Source organism: Malus sylvestris, chromosome 6 (assembly GCF_916048215.2).
Source record: "Malus sylvestris chromosome 6, drMalSylv7.2, whole genome shotgun sequence".
In the NCBI taxonomy this organism is placed as follows: Eukaryota; Viridiplantae; Streptophyta; class Magnoliopsida; order Rosales; family Rosaceae; genus Malus; species Malus sylvestris.
In genome coordinates this window covers 11,970,036-11,983,782 of record NC_062265.1, presented here as the reverse complement: position 1 = coordinate 11,983,782, position 13,747 = coordinate 11,970,036, and the positions used below count along the sequence as shown (strand labels likewise).

Sequence of the window (13,747 nt, the reverse complement as noted above, 5' to 3'; positions counted from 1 at the left end):
GAGAATACTCTATGATATGATTAAGAATCTCTGGCCAGAGTATGAATGAGATTTAGGAAGTCGTTCCAAATCACATTCAATGTAATCATATAAGCACACGAATCACATTGGATAGTAGACAAGAATAAACTATCAAACCAAACAATGTGGTCAAGAGTATTGTATTAGAGAAAGACCATATTGCATTTGTAATCCTAAACTGAATAGGTTCTCCACCTCTTTTGATTAGCTTGGGTAACCATGATATGCTGCTAGGTGTCACTCATGGTTTGTGGAAGCCCTAAACGTGTATAATCACTAAAGGGAGAATTGAAAGTAAGTTTCAATTCACAATCGATTTGAAATAGTTTTAATCGCCCCCTGCCTCGCTAAAAAGAACCTAATGGATCGTACACCGTGTAAGGTGGAGATTGAAGAAACAACGGAGATGAGTAAGAATAATTAAATGGTTTAATTATTTATGGCAAGGATTAATTAATATGTTAATTAATCAAACGAATTAAGTTCGTTAAAGACCTCGGGATAGTTTTGGACCTTAAGGCCCAATGGGCTTGGAACGTCAAGCCCATTGACTTAAGTTGTATGACAACTTAATGAATAATGATTCACAAAGGCCCAATTAGCCCAATAATACCCTAAGGCCGGGCATTTAGAGATGGGCTTGCCAATGGGCTTGCCATCTCGAATGTTGTAGATGTAGTTCATATGAGCATGAATTTTGGAGCTAAAATTTGGTGCCAAGTTTTTGGGGATTTTCGGCCAAATCCAATGGGTGATTTTTTGGGTTCATGTTTGTCTTGTTAAAAGTGTTTTCAGGTGACTTTTGGAACCCCTAAGTACCCTAGGATGTTAACCCCATTTTGAGTAGTGAAAATTTGAGTTTTATTGCTTGAAAATGTTCATGGAACTCTTATGGGTTTTCATGGATGTTCTTCATTTTTCTTGAAGTTCTTACCAAGAACAAAAAGGTTTGATGTTTTGATTCAAAGTTTTGGATGATTTCATAAAGTCTTTGTTTTGTGTTGGTGGGTGTGACTTATCTATCAACAAAACATTTATTGAAATTTTGAAAGGTGATAGAAATGGTGATGGGTGTGTAAGAAGTACTTCTCTTACACACACACAACTTCCATGGCTTTATGACTTTGTTGAAAAAATTTCAAAATTTTGTGGCTTCAATCTCTCCAAAACCGGCCACCCTACAAGTGGGGTGCTTTTGGGGCTTTTATGCAATTACATAAAGTTTTGGTACTTTTGTGTAATTTGTAGTTTGATCCAAAAGTTTACGTATTTACGTAAAGGCCCAAAATCATTAAAGGACAAATTGTTTTGTTCCTTTAATGATGTTTTTCAATTTGTTGAATTTTTGGGTTCTAGTTGTAATTACATGAAGCAGTAGACTTTTGTGTTTTTACAAAATGAGCTCAAAAGTTTAAGTTTTGCAACATAGCCCAAAAGGTTGAGGTTATTGCATTTTGGCCCAAATTAGGTTGAGAACAAAATGGTTTTGTCTCTTTAAATGAGAATTGGATTTTCATTTCATTTAGCTCCATTTAAATCAATTTTATGGATACAAAAACCAAATGAAAATGTTGCATTCAATTTAATTAGTTAAAGTGTTAATTAATTAAAGGGTGATTATGAACCTAAGCCTACGATAATTGAGCTATGTGAAAGGCCGTTTCAAATTTGTTTGAACCATGGGAATGTGTAGATTAGATTTTGGTTGTAATTTGATTTGATCAAATGTTGTAAAAGAGCATAAGCTCTTCTTTACTTTAAAGTAATTTGTTTTATTCAAATGTTGTAAAGAGCATAAGCTCATCTTTACTTTGAAGTACTCCTTTCTTGTTTTATTTGATATGCATGAAAATGGAGTAGAGGGTCCAACGCCCCTAAGACAACACGCCTTAATGTGATTAAACGTGTAACTAAAATCAATCACCATCCCTAGACCGAGATTCAACACTAGGCTCGTGTTGAATCTAAACAAAAGGTTCATAGTCATCCTAAGGCCCTAAGGCAACTATATAGTCCATCAAATGAATGCAAAGTTTATGTTAGTAGTATCATATACTCTTGCTTTAAAAACCGTTTTATAAGCATAGTGGGAGTATTATATACAACTAAATTCAATCAAATGGACCAATAGTTGTAATAGGAACAAAATTGTTTTAATAAGATTAAAATGTATGTTCATATATGATGAGACCTAAAACCCTCAACCAAACCATTATTAAGTTGATAAGCGAGAGATGCTTTGAACATCTCTTCGTAGGCCTTGCACCATGGTGGGCTTCAATCGTTTGTGACTCATACACCGTATTCGTCCAATTCTGGGGTATGCAAAGTATGTGCTTACATTCAGGAGAAGCCTATAAACATATGATGAAGTGAAGGTAGGCAACGAGTATGGTCAATATGATATTCTTCTGAGGCCATTCTTGAACCCCTACTTGAACTAGCATGGTGGGAATGACTTAACTAAGTGCAATGGTGCCAATATGATATTCTTCTGAGGCATCATTTTCTAAAGGCCAAATTAGATGGGTAATTACAAAAGTTGTAAATTGCTAAAGCGTTATCCTCTCATCATTACTGTTGCTAGCCAATATGATATTCTTCTGAGGTGGGCTTCGTAATGGTGAGTCTCCCATACCCTACTAAGAGTTTCATCCAAAACTCTCGAATTCCAATGAGGGATATGGAATTTGCCAAAAATAGTGGGTGGTGCTATTTGATTTAAAGACCCGGATCAAATGGCTTAAAATCAATCAATTTATATTCGTTATGTATTTGTTTACCAATATATTTGCAAACGCTATCCAAAACTTGACAAAGAAAAGCCGAATGCTTTAGTTTCCAGACTTGGTGCAACAATCCCAAAGATTGTCTTAAATGGATTGTATATGTACCTAAGTAGTCTCATCCTCACAATCTTCCTATTGATAATGTACCATTGGAAGAACATGTTAGATAAGTCTATCATAAAGAGGACAACACTTTTAAAGTCATAATTCTTCAATTACAAATCGTTGTATGAAGAAATAAGAGTTGCTTTGAACAACCCTTAACTAACGCAAACATTAGTGCTTGTTTCTTTGTTACATGAACAAGGAACTTAAGAAGAAAGCACAAAGGCATGGACACTTTATGTGCCATGATTCTTCACTTACAAATTGTTGTATGAAGAAATGAGAGTTGCCTTGAACAACTCTTGAAAGTTTGTAATTATGTTTAGAACATAATGGTTGGTTGACAAAAATAGTCCATCGACATGGACTTATGATGATTTTGAATCATTGAGTGTTGAAGTGTTAAACCACTTCTAGAAACGGAAACTAGGCAAGGACTTCACCTTTGTGTCCCTATCCAAATGGTTCACTAAGTTTATTGTAAACTATATAGTGAACAATAACCACACACTCTCCAAATCGTTTGATGTGTATCACACAATTGAAATAAGTTTCAAGAGAGATAGTGGGAGTTTAGGGACCATGACTATTGTAGTAAAAGGAGAAGTCAAATGAAGAAAGCGAAATAAACTCCAAGGGAACAAACTTTCTTTATGAAAGGATGGACATTGGAAGGGGTATTTGCAAGAAATGTCTTGCAAGTGTCAAGAACACACCTTTCGAAGGTGTTGTAAATTGTTCTTGAATAGTTCAAAACAGTTGGTTCTTCTACTTGAATGCTTGATTCAGTATTAGTAACTATGTTTTACAATCGTTGTAAAAGTGTGGCTAATAAAAAGTAGAAGATTAATGAGAGAAGAGAAAGTACTTCACATTCGGAACGTGAATCAAATGTAGATCTCTGCAAAAGAAATTGGTACTTCCTCATATGAACTACCAAAGAAATTGGAAAAACCAAAGATTGTCTTTACATTCCAATTTTAAGGAACTTAATTCCATCACTATAAGGGATGGACGAATGTTTTGTTTGACAAAACATTGTTCTTTATTAATGAATGATTAGATTATTGTAATCTAATTGATTGTCTCTATAGTAGAGATGATATGGTAGTGTTAACTGTTTAGAATATAATGATGCTTAAAACCCAAAAGGTTGCAAGGTAGTGACTATTCCCAACTGAGTTGTGATACCTCAAAAATATAAAATACGAGTTGGTCATAGATGGATGCTTTGGATCGTTAGATCCGGATCCAATACCTTCTTATTAAAATTGTATAGAGGCGAAATGTTCGAATCTTTATTCTTTTGGAAAGAAGAAAGAATCAAAAAGTTGTTGAGGTTAATTCACTTAGATGTCAGTGGCACTTGTCCACAACATAATACTACTCATGTTGTATGACATTCACCGAAGATCGCTCTCGGTTGGACTATAGTTTATTTTGAATAAACACAAGTCCGAATACTTTGCAAAAGGTTTCAAAGAATTCAAGAAATGTAAGTTGATTAGTAAGACGTCTAAAGTATTTGCCTCCTTAGATTTGATCCAAGGAAAGATAACACTTTAGAACAGTTTCCTCGAATAATATCAAGGAAAGAAGCATCAAAAGATAATGGATTTCTCCATTAGGAGAAGAACGAACTTGAATAAGATTTAGTTCGTTGGATGTTATCAATTACCCATATATGGGATATATGCTTCTAAGACAATATGATTGGACAATATGATTGTCAATTAGAAGATTTTCCAAAATTTTCATGACTCCATAAGATGTAGTTGGAAAGAAAGACAAATCTTAATCATGTTAAGATTTGGGGTTGTGTGCTAATAAACAATATTTGTTTAAAATTATCTTGCGGGTATCCTTAAATTAACATTTGGATATCACTTCTATAAACCAACTAACAAATGTTGTTTGTTGGGTAGTTCATTGTAATCCTACACTAGGATTTGCCTAAGATAGTGCAAATGAACGAGAGATAGAACTCAAAGAATGGGTTCTTTGAGAAACAAGATAGTGATCAACAAATATAACAACCTAGTTCCTTCACCACAAGCTCCTAGGTAGTCGAGAAGGATTTATAAACCGTCTCGGTTGAATGGTTTGAACTTTATGACTATGTCATAGAGTTGCAACTCTTAATTCGAAAGAAATAAGAATGATAAATCCTTATGACTACATTGAGTGTATATAGGATATATACTCAAGGAAATGGTAAAGTACCATTTGACCTAAAATAAGTGAAACCTTTGATAGCTAATTGGTAGCTTAAGGTGACTACAATCAAAGATATTGGTTGACTTGGAAGAAACCATCTTTGACGTAGTCTTAGTTTCAATTAATTCGAAGATTGCTAGCTACAACTAAATTGTGATTCAATGTTTGGACATTATATGGGTTTTTGAAACCATTATTAAGATAGTCTTGATAATATATATGTCTAAAACTATGAATCACAAGACATGTAAGTTGTATAGATCCATCCATCATGGATCTTAGCAAGCTAGTGGGAGCTATAAGCGTCTTATGAGAGAAAGATCAAATCGTTTGATTTCTCATAAAGATGTGAATGAATCTTTTGTTTACTAGGTTTACAAAAGATTAGTGGGAGTTAATCATGTTCCTAAAATTTAAATATATATGATATATTAATTTTGGAAATGAAAAGAATACTTCTTCGTTAAAGTTATGACTTTAAACATTATATGAAGATAGAATGTATATGGGAGACATAGTCTATATACATGGGATGGAAATCTATATTGATAGATTTTAGGATATAATTGGATTATATCAAGCCCTAAATATAGACAAAAGATGATAGGAAGTTTCTCATATGATGATGAACTTCAATAAAAAAGGACAACTCTAGTGAGAATAAGAAGTTGCTCTTCTCAAAGGAAACGTACCCTTTGACTCCCAAAGAAATAATGCGTAAATAGAATCCTTTATGCATACGCAGAAAGGTGATTTATGTATTTCATATTGTATGAAAAACATTGATATGAGTTGTACCTAGAAAGGTACAAGACGATATCAGTGCAAGCCTAGGATCAGAACCACGACAACTGTCAAGTGTGTCCTTAAGTATTTAAGAAATACTAAAGGATAGATTCCTCAAAGAATGAGGAAGAATTAGAGTAACATAATGGAAGCTTAAATGTATTAGATTATGAATCTAATCCATCATTGGATATTTCTTCATTATGAATGAAGAGATAATCAAATATCTCTTTATTATGACTAAAGAGATATTTGGATTGAAACATTAAAAGTAATGACTTTAGCGTGTTCCATTATGAATGCAAAATATATTGCCATATAGAAGCTTACAACAATGTTGTTTGGATGGGAAAGTTCATTTATGAACTCTATATTCGGTTCCAACCAAAAAGTGTCTCTAGTGTACCGACACTCCGACACTAATGGGGCGATAGCTCAAGCCAGGGAATCAAGGTCTCATCAAGATCCGAACTCAAATGAGAGACTGAACCACATGATTGAGAATCATGTATAATGGTGACGTCGTTATTCTCAAGGTTGCTTCTATGGATAACATATAGATATCCATTGTCTAGGCCTACTACTCAAACATTTATGAAATGACTACCGAAGAGGTATCATTACTGATGACCAAGCTGATTGGCTCTAGTGCAAGTGGGAGATTGTTGGAAATATGCCCTAAAACCAATCATATGATGATACTTTACGGACATTTCACATGTTAAACTAATCTAGTTTAATATCAAGGGCAAAGATTATTGTTTGAGCCGTCTCATATAAATGTTATACGCTCAAACGATAAGTCCAAGGAATATGTGATTGGGAGAATGCGATCTAAAGAAGTTAGATTCATGAGACCATTCTTTTGTAGACACATCTTAAACGTTCCTGATCATAGGATTGCCAATTGGGCATTGATAGTCCGTTAAGATCAGTACATGCTGTGTCTTCTCTCAGGGAGAGTGACTAGTCTCGAGTCATTGGTGTGTGTGACATCAAGACAAGTACGTAGGTGCTCAATAGAGAATGAGTTCACTGAACACGATCAACAAAGAGTTCTCATATTCATGTCACATGAGAACTCATGGTTGGGATAATGCAAAGTAGTCTTTTGACCTGAGGCATCATAGTTGTCTTGTGGTTAGGTACTTGATCTTTGATTATGTCAAAGTCACCCCATCTGCGGGTGTGCACGGAATCGTTGGGGTTAAGCCACTTAGCCATGGAGGCAAGTGAATGCACAACAAGGGATCTCTAACCTTCAAACCGTGGGGGAGAATACTCTATGATATGATTAAGAATCTCTGGCCAGAGTATGAATGAGATTTAGGAAGTCGTTCCAAATCACATTCAATGTAATCATATAAGCACACGAATCACATTGGATAGTAGACATGAATAAACTATCAAACCAAACAATGTGGTCAAGAGTATTGTATTAGAGAAAGACCATATTGCATTTGTAATCCTAAACTGAATAGGTTTTCCACCTCTTTTGATTAGCTTGGGTAACCATGATATGCTGCTAGGTGTCACTCATGGTTTGTGGAAGCCCTAAATGTGTATAATCACTAAAGGGAGAATTGAAAGTAAGTTTCAATTCACAATCGATTTGAAATGGTTTTAATCGCCCATTGCCTCGCTAAAAGGAACCTAATGGATCGTACACCGTGTAAGGTGGAGATTGAAGAAACAATGGAGATGAGTAAGTGATAGGAGCATATTTATGCGACTTAGTTGGCTTGTTCGTAAGCATTTATGTTGTTTTTCTTTAGTTATTTTAGTGTTTAAAGTCATTTTCGTGCAATTTCAGGTTTAGAGACGAAGTATGCAAAGAAGTGCAAAATGGAGCATTTTAGAGCAAAATTGAGCTAGAATGGAGTGTATGCTAATGGAGCATAAGGAATGGACGAGTTTGAAGGTCAAAGGAGCTTAAGAAATGAAGAAATGAAAGTGAAGAACAAAGAATTCAGATTTGGAAACCAAAGTTTCTAAAGTTGGAAGTTTCTATTCTTGGAGGTTTCCATTTTCGAGAGTTTCTATTCTTGGTTTTGGGCTTTTAGATGACCTAAACCCTAATTCCTTGTGGACCCTAACCCTAGCCGCACCTAGGCCTCTAGAATATCTGATTTCCTTGCCTTGCAAGGCATTCTAGAAGGCCCATCTCTAAACCCTAACCCTAGCCGCACCTTAGGCCTTATTCCCACTAAAAATCTGATTGTTTTAACCTAATTTCTGGTGGATTTGGGCTTCTAGAAACCCTAATCTGATTACCCTAGGGTTTTGGATGCCTATATATACTCATTATAACCCCTAGATCAGATCACCACCTCTCATACACAATCATTCACGCCAGAAATCTGCCCTTGCATTCTGCCGCACCTTCCCATCACCAAAATCCCAAAATCCTGCCCAAAAATCATCCCTAGCCATACCCACATCAACCCTAAACCTTTCCCTACCATTCCCCATCCATTCTACACCCTAAATACTACCCAAAACCTGTTCTAAACTTCTCTGCCGCAGCAAGGAGGAAAGGGAAATCATTGATGATCTTGCTGCCAAGTTGGAGCCTTCTAGGTGTTTTCTTTCTTTGGGTTTTAATTTCTAAATTTATGTATCTTTGCTTTGCGAGTATGAGGAACTAAACCCCCCTTGGCTAGGGGGGGATTCGAAACCATGTTTATGCTTGCTATATGATTTGATTACTTCTAATTACGTTTCATAAGTTGTGATTTCAATTTGCTTATCTATGTGAATTAAAACTTATTCTTGTATGTTGATTGAGGGTCGACACTTAGTTTGCATGCATGAATTTGATGCTAGGATATAAGGGAATTTCACCTAATCGTTATAAACTTATATTCACAAGTAGTAAAGGTTGTTGATCACAATCGTGTTAAGTAAATTCTTGGCATAAGTTTCATGCAATTCATAGTTACGAGTGCCTCGTCAATGCTTATGGTTTTCATAGAACTTAATGATTCTTGCTTGTATCTCTATTATGCAATCATGTAGGGGACTTGTGGGGAATGCTTTGGGTTGTCGTATGCAATCATCCAATTCAATAACGTTAGGAAAATCTGAAGGTTAATTTAAGCGGACCTAATTAACTTGGGGTGTTGAGAATTCATGGGTTATTGAAAAGCAATTGGAAATCGTTTTGAATGCAAGTATAACATGTGTGGAGATGAACCCCTTAGCTAGCTTTCTATCCATTCAATTCAATCAAATTCGTTTTAAAATCTGTTTTGATTTACAAGTTTATGTTTTGTTTTCAATTTCGTAAAAACCAAATCCCCCTTTGTTTTCAAGTGTCAAATTAGTTAGAGAGTGTGTTAGTTTGTGTTTTTAAGTGTTTTGAGTCAAGTTAAAATCTATTTTCGTCAAAATCTTGTTTAGAGTTCAAAACTGCCCAGAAAGTGGTTTTAAGGCAGTTTTGAGTGTTTTTGTGTTATTTTGAGTCTTTTGGTTTGTTTTGGTGTTTTAAGTTATAGTTTTACATTCTTTGAGTCTAGTTTAGTGTTTTAAACTTTGTTTTTACGTTTTTGAGTCAGTTTTCAAGTGATTTAGCAATCCCTCCTAATCCCCGGCCTAAAACGATCCCTACTTACATACTTACTACAATTGATAAAAAGAGGGTTAATTTGGGTAACCATGATATGCTGCTAGGTGTCACTCATGGTTTGTGGAAGCCCTAAATGTGTATAATCACTAAAGGGAGAATTGAAAGTAAGTTTCAATTCACAATCGATTTGAAATGGTTTTAATCGCCCATTGCCTCGCTAAAAGGAACCTAATGGATCGTACACCGTGTAAGGTGGAGATTGAAGAAACAATGGAGATGAGTAAGAATAATTAAATGGTTTAATTATTTATGGCAAGGATTAATTAATATGTTAATTAATCAAACGAATAAGTTCGTTAAAGACCTCGGGATAGTTTTGGACCTTAAGGCCCAATGGGCTTGGAACGTCAAGCCCATTGACTTAAGTTGCATGACAACTTAATGAATAATGATTCACAAAGACCCAATTAGCCCAATAATACCCTAAGGCTGGGCATTTAGAGATTGAGTGAGTTTTGGACTTATTTACAAGTTTGCCACTCCAATGAATTAAGGTATAAATATGACTTTATAGCCAAAATTCATATAGGGTTTCTTTTAGAGAATTGGAGAGAACATATCTCTCTCTTTTCTCTCTAAGAAGCCAGCCTCCTTGGAGGGTTTAGCTAGCAATCCTACTACTCCAAGGTCACTCATTTCTTCTCTAATCTAACCTTGGTGAAGAGACTTAGAGGTTCTCAATTTTGGGAACTTGGAGAACCATTTCATCCATCCAAATCCATAGATCTAAGATGCAAGGAATGAAGGCCCTCTCTTTGGGTGATTAACCTTTGCTTATGCAAAGAGGAATCTACAAAGGTATAATTTCTCAACTAACAAATGTTGTTTTAAGTTGAGTCAAGGTTCACCAATCTACTAGGCTTTGAATTTCATGGTTAATGTTTTGTTTTTGAGTGCATGCAAGCATGATTCCGCCTTTTAATAGTTAATTGCATGCTATAGATGTTGCTCAAATGGACATGTTTTTCACAAAATTTCCTTGAAATTGCACAGTTTCTCCTAGTACAGTCATGTTGAGAAGACCATTTTGCACGTTTATGATAGTCTTTGCAAAATATGTAACTCACGATCATGTATATGAGCTTCTTCCATATCCAACACTACAGAATCAGAACACAAAATTAGTTTGTCAACTTGAACTAAGATATCCTCCACTATACCTCTTGGATATTTCACTGATCAATCAACAAGTTGCAATGAAATAGTTGTTGCCTTAAAATCCCCCAAACCTAATTGAAGGTACATTGAATAGGGCATTAAATTGATGCTAGCACCCAAATCGAGCATAGCCTTTTCTACAATGGTGATATTGATAGAAAAACTACCCATATCCTTAAGTTTTGTTGGAAGCTTTGTTTGAAGCACATCACTCACATTTTCAGGCACCATCACTTTCTCATTAGGTCCATACTTCCTCTTATAGTTGTTTAGCTCTTTGAAAAATTTCCCATACGCTGGCATATTCCTAATGACATCAAGCAAATGTAAATTAACATTCACTTTCCTTATAATATCAAAAAATTCATTAAATGACTTATCTTGCTTGCTTTTGTCTTCCAGGAAATGGCATGGGAGGAGTGTAAGGTTTCTCAGCCTTATGGAGATTTGGTGCTTCAAATGAAGAAATGGCATTGCTTGGTTTGTCATTTGGTTTCTCATTCTCTTCTTGAGTCGCACCTGCATTCACATGATCAGATTCATTAGTAACTTCTATGCCAACTCCATTATTAATAACCTTACCACTTCTAAGTGTAATGATTACTTTGGCTTGCTCTTGGTTCCTTTGAAGTATTAACGATTGGCTCGGAAACTTCCCAGGCTCTCTTTGACTTAAAGTATCAGCAATATTACATAATTCTGTCTCCATTTTGGTTAGAGCAGCCAAATGTTGTTGGAATTGAACGGTAGCATCAGCTCTCTTGGAGAGTACTAATGGTAGTTTGCTGGAATTGAACGGTGTTTTGGGCTAGCAATTTAACCGTATCTTCAAGTGTAGTAGCATGCTTTGGTTGGAAATTTTGAAACTGATTGTTATTTTTCCATGAGAGATTGGGATGATCTCTCCAACCAGGGTTGTATGTATTAGAGAATGGGTCATTTCGTGGCCTCTGATTGTAAGAGTTCATAAGATTCACTTGCTCTTGGACGAATTAAGGATAAGCCTCACTACCTGAGCATTGATAAGTAGGATGACCTGGTATGTTGCAAATGGCACACACCTCAGCTATCTTAGGCACCATATTGAGCATAGAATCAAGCTTCTTTTCCAAACTTGCCACCTACAATGCAAGATCGTTATTAGAACTCATTTCATACACTCCAGCTCGTTTACCTCTTATATCTTTGTGTTGAGCAGTAGATCCTAACATCTCATAGATGTTATATGACTCTTAAGCATTCTTTTTCTTTAAAGCCCACCTGCTACATTATCAACAATTGATTGACATGTTTAGGTTAATCCATCATAACAAATTTGCATTTGTAAGTAAAAAGGTAACCCATGAAGTGGACATTGTAGCAAAAGCCCTTTAAAATGCTCCCAACATTAATTGAAAGGTTCTATGTTGTGCAAAATTACAGATTTGCCCTCTCAAAGTAGTTGTCTTTTGAGTGGAGAAAAATTTCTCCAAAAATTTCTTAGCTACGGCATCCCAAGTGGTGAGCAAACCAGGTGCTAAAGTCATTAACCAACCCTTAGCTTTATTTTTCATTGTGTAGGGAAAAAGTCTTATCCTCAGATTTCCTTCACTCACTCCCTGCAAAGGTAAACTACTCACAACATTATAGAATTCTTTAATAAAAAAAAGGAAGCATAAAAAGAAGGAAGCATATGAAAATGTGAAGATTTACGATCATAGTTTCTAGCTTCAACAGGAAACAAGATGCATCATGTAGCATCCCACATCATCCAGGGGAGTGGATCCTGTAAGCCTTATATGTATATTGCCATCTCTACCTAGCACGAGGCTTTTTGGGAGCTCACTACCTTCGGGTTCCATCGGAACTCCAAAGTTAAGCGAGTTCACGCAAGAGCAATCCCATGATGGGTGACCCACTAGGAAGTTCTCATGTGAGTTCCCAGAAACAAAATCGTGAGGGCGTGGTCGGGGCGCAAAGCGAACAACATCATGTTATGGTAGAGTCGAGCTTGGGATGTGGTGGGGGACCGGGCCGGGCTGTGACAATTTGGTATCAGAGCCAATCTCTGGGCGGAAGTATGCCGACGAGGAAGTCGTGCCCTTAAGGGGGTAGCATCCCGCATCATCCAGGGGAGTGGATCATGTAAGCCTTATATGTATATTCCCGTCTCTACCTAGCACGAGGCTTTTTGGGAGCTCACTGGCTTCAGGTTCCATCGAAATTTCGAAGTTAAGTGAGTTCATGCAAGGGCAATCCCATGATGGGTCACCCACTGGGAAGTTCTCATGTGAGTTCCCATAAACAAAACTGTGAGGGTGTGGTCGGGAGCTAAAGCGGACAGCATCGTGCTACGGTAGAGTCGAGCCTGGGATGTGGAGGGGGCTCGGGCCAGATGTGACACACGAATGTGAATTTCATATGACCGGCTGAGCATAGTCCTCCAAAGCTCGATAGTCATCGTCATTGTCTGCCATCTCTTGTTCTTGCTCAGAATTGGAGTGCTCAGAATAAGCACCTACACTCGCTGATCTAGAAGATTGATCGTCCTCTTCTTCACGGTTAATTTAAGTACCAGTTGATAGAATGTTCTCAAAAGTGTTACTCTTTATAAGTTCAAGTCTTTGGCCTATCTCAGCAAGTTTGTCGGACATATATTACCTAAGAAAGAGAAAGAAAACAAATGAAATTTAGAAATCTAAACTGAAAATGAAAATAAATAGGGTTTGAAGAACAAGCAAATATAGGGGACTAAAAACAGCCCCTGGCAACAGTGCCATAATTTTGTTGTGTTCCTTCCGAGTGCAATATATGGTTAGTATAACGGCACAAGTAAGGGTGCCAAACCGCAGAGACTGATTAGACCTCTATAAATTACTAACTTTGAATGTAGGTTTTGTGCTATTAATGAGAATAACTAAAAATGCAAGAAAAATGTAACAACAAATGATATGTTGATTGAGAAACAATGAGGATGGTTCCAGGGATTTTGAGTTAACCATTACAAAACCAATTCCATGTTCATTTTACATATATATGATCAGCCATATGATGTGTGGCTTTG

At 36.2% G+C, this 13,747-nt stretch overlaps 1 protein-coding gene across 1 annotated transcript; it reads right to left on the bottom strand.

Annotated features, from left to right (window-relative positions):
• Nucleotides 1–10,725: 10,725 nt before the first annotated feature.
• LOC126625448 (uncharacterized) lies at nt 10,726–13,160 on the bottom strand. Its single transcript, XM_050294540.1, has 4 exons — nt 13,110–13,160; nt 11,717–11,825; nt 11,094–11,223; nt 10,726–11,011 (listed from the first exon to the last, which is right to left on the bottom strand). The coding sequence occupies exons 1-4, from the start codon at nt 13,158–13,160 to the stop codon at nt 10,726–10,728; spliced, it is 576 nt and encodes a 191-aa protein (XP_050150497.1).
• Nucleotides 13,161–13,747: the final 587 nt, after the last annotated feature.

Bases quoted from the DNA above. Each gene is read 5' to 3' on its own strand.
- LOC126625448 (XM_050294540.1), bottom strand. From the start codon at position 13,160: ATGGCAGACAATGACGATGACTATCGAGCTTTGGAGGACTATGCTCAG. The intron at 11,826-13,109 runs GTCATATGAAAT...CTTGCATTGTAG, and splicing joins TGGAGGACTATGCTCAGCCG to GTGGCAAGTTTGGAAAAGAA. The intron at 11,012-11,093 runs GCAAGCAAGATA...TGATGTCATTAG, and splicing joins CCATTTCCTGGAAGACAAAA to GAATATGCCAGCGTATGGGA.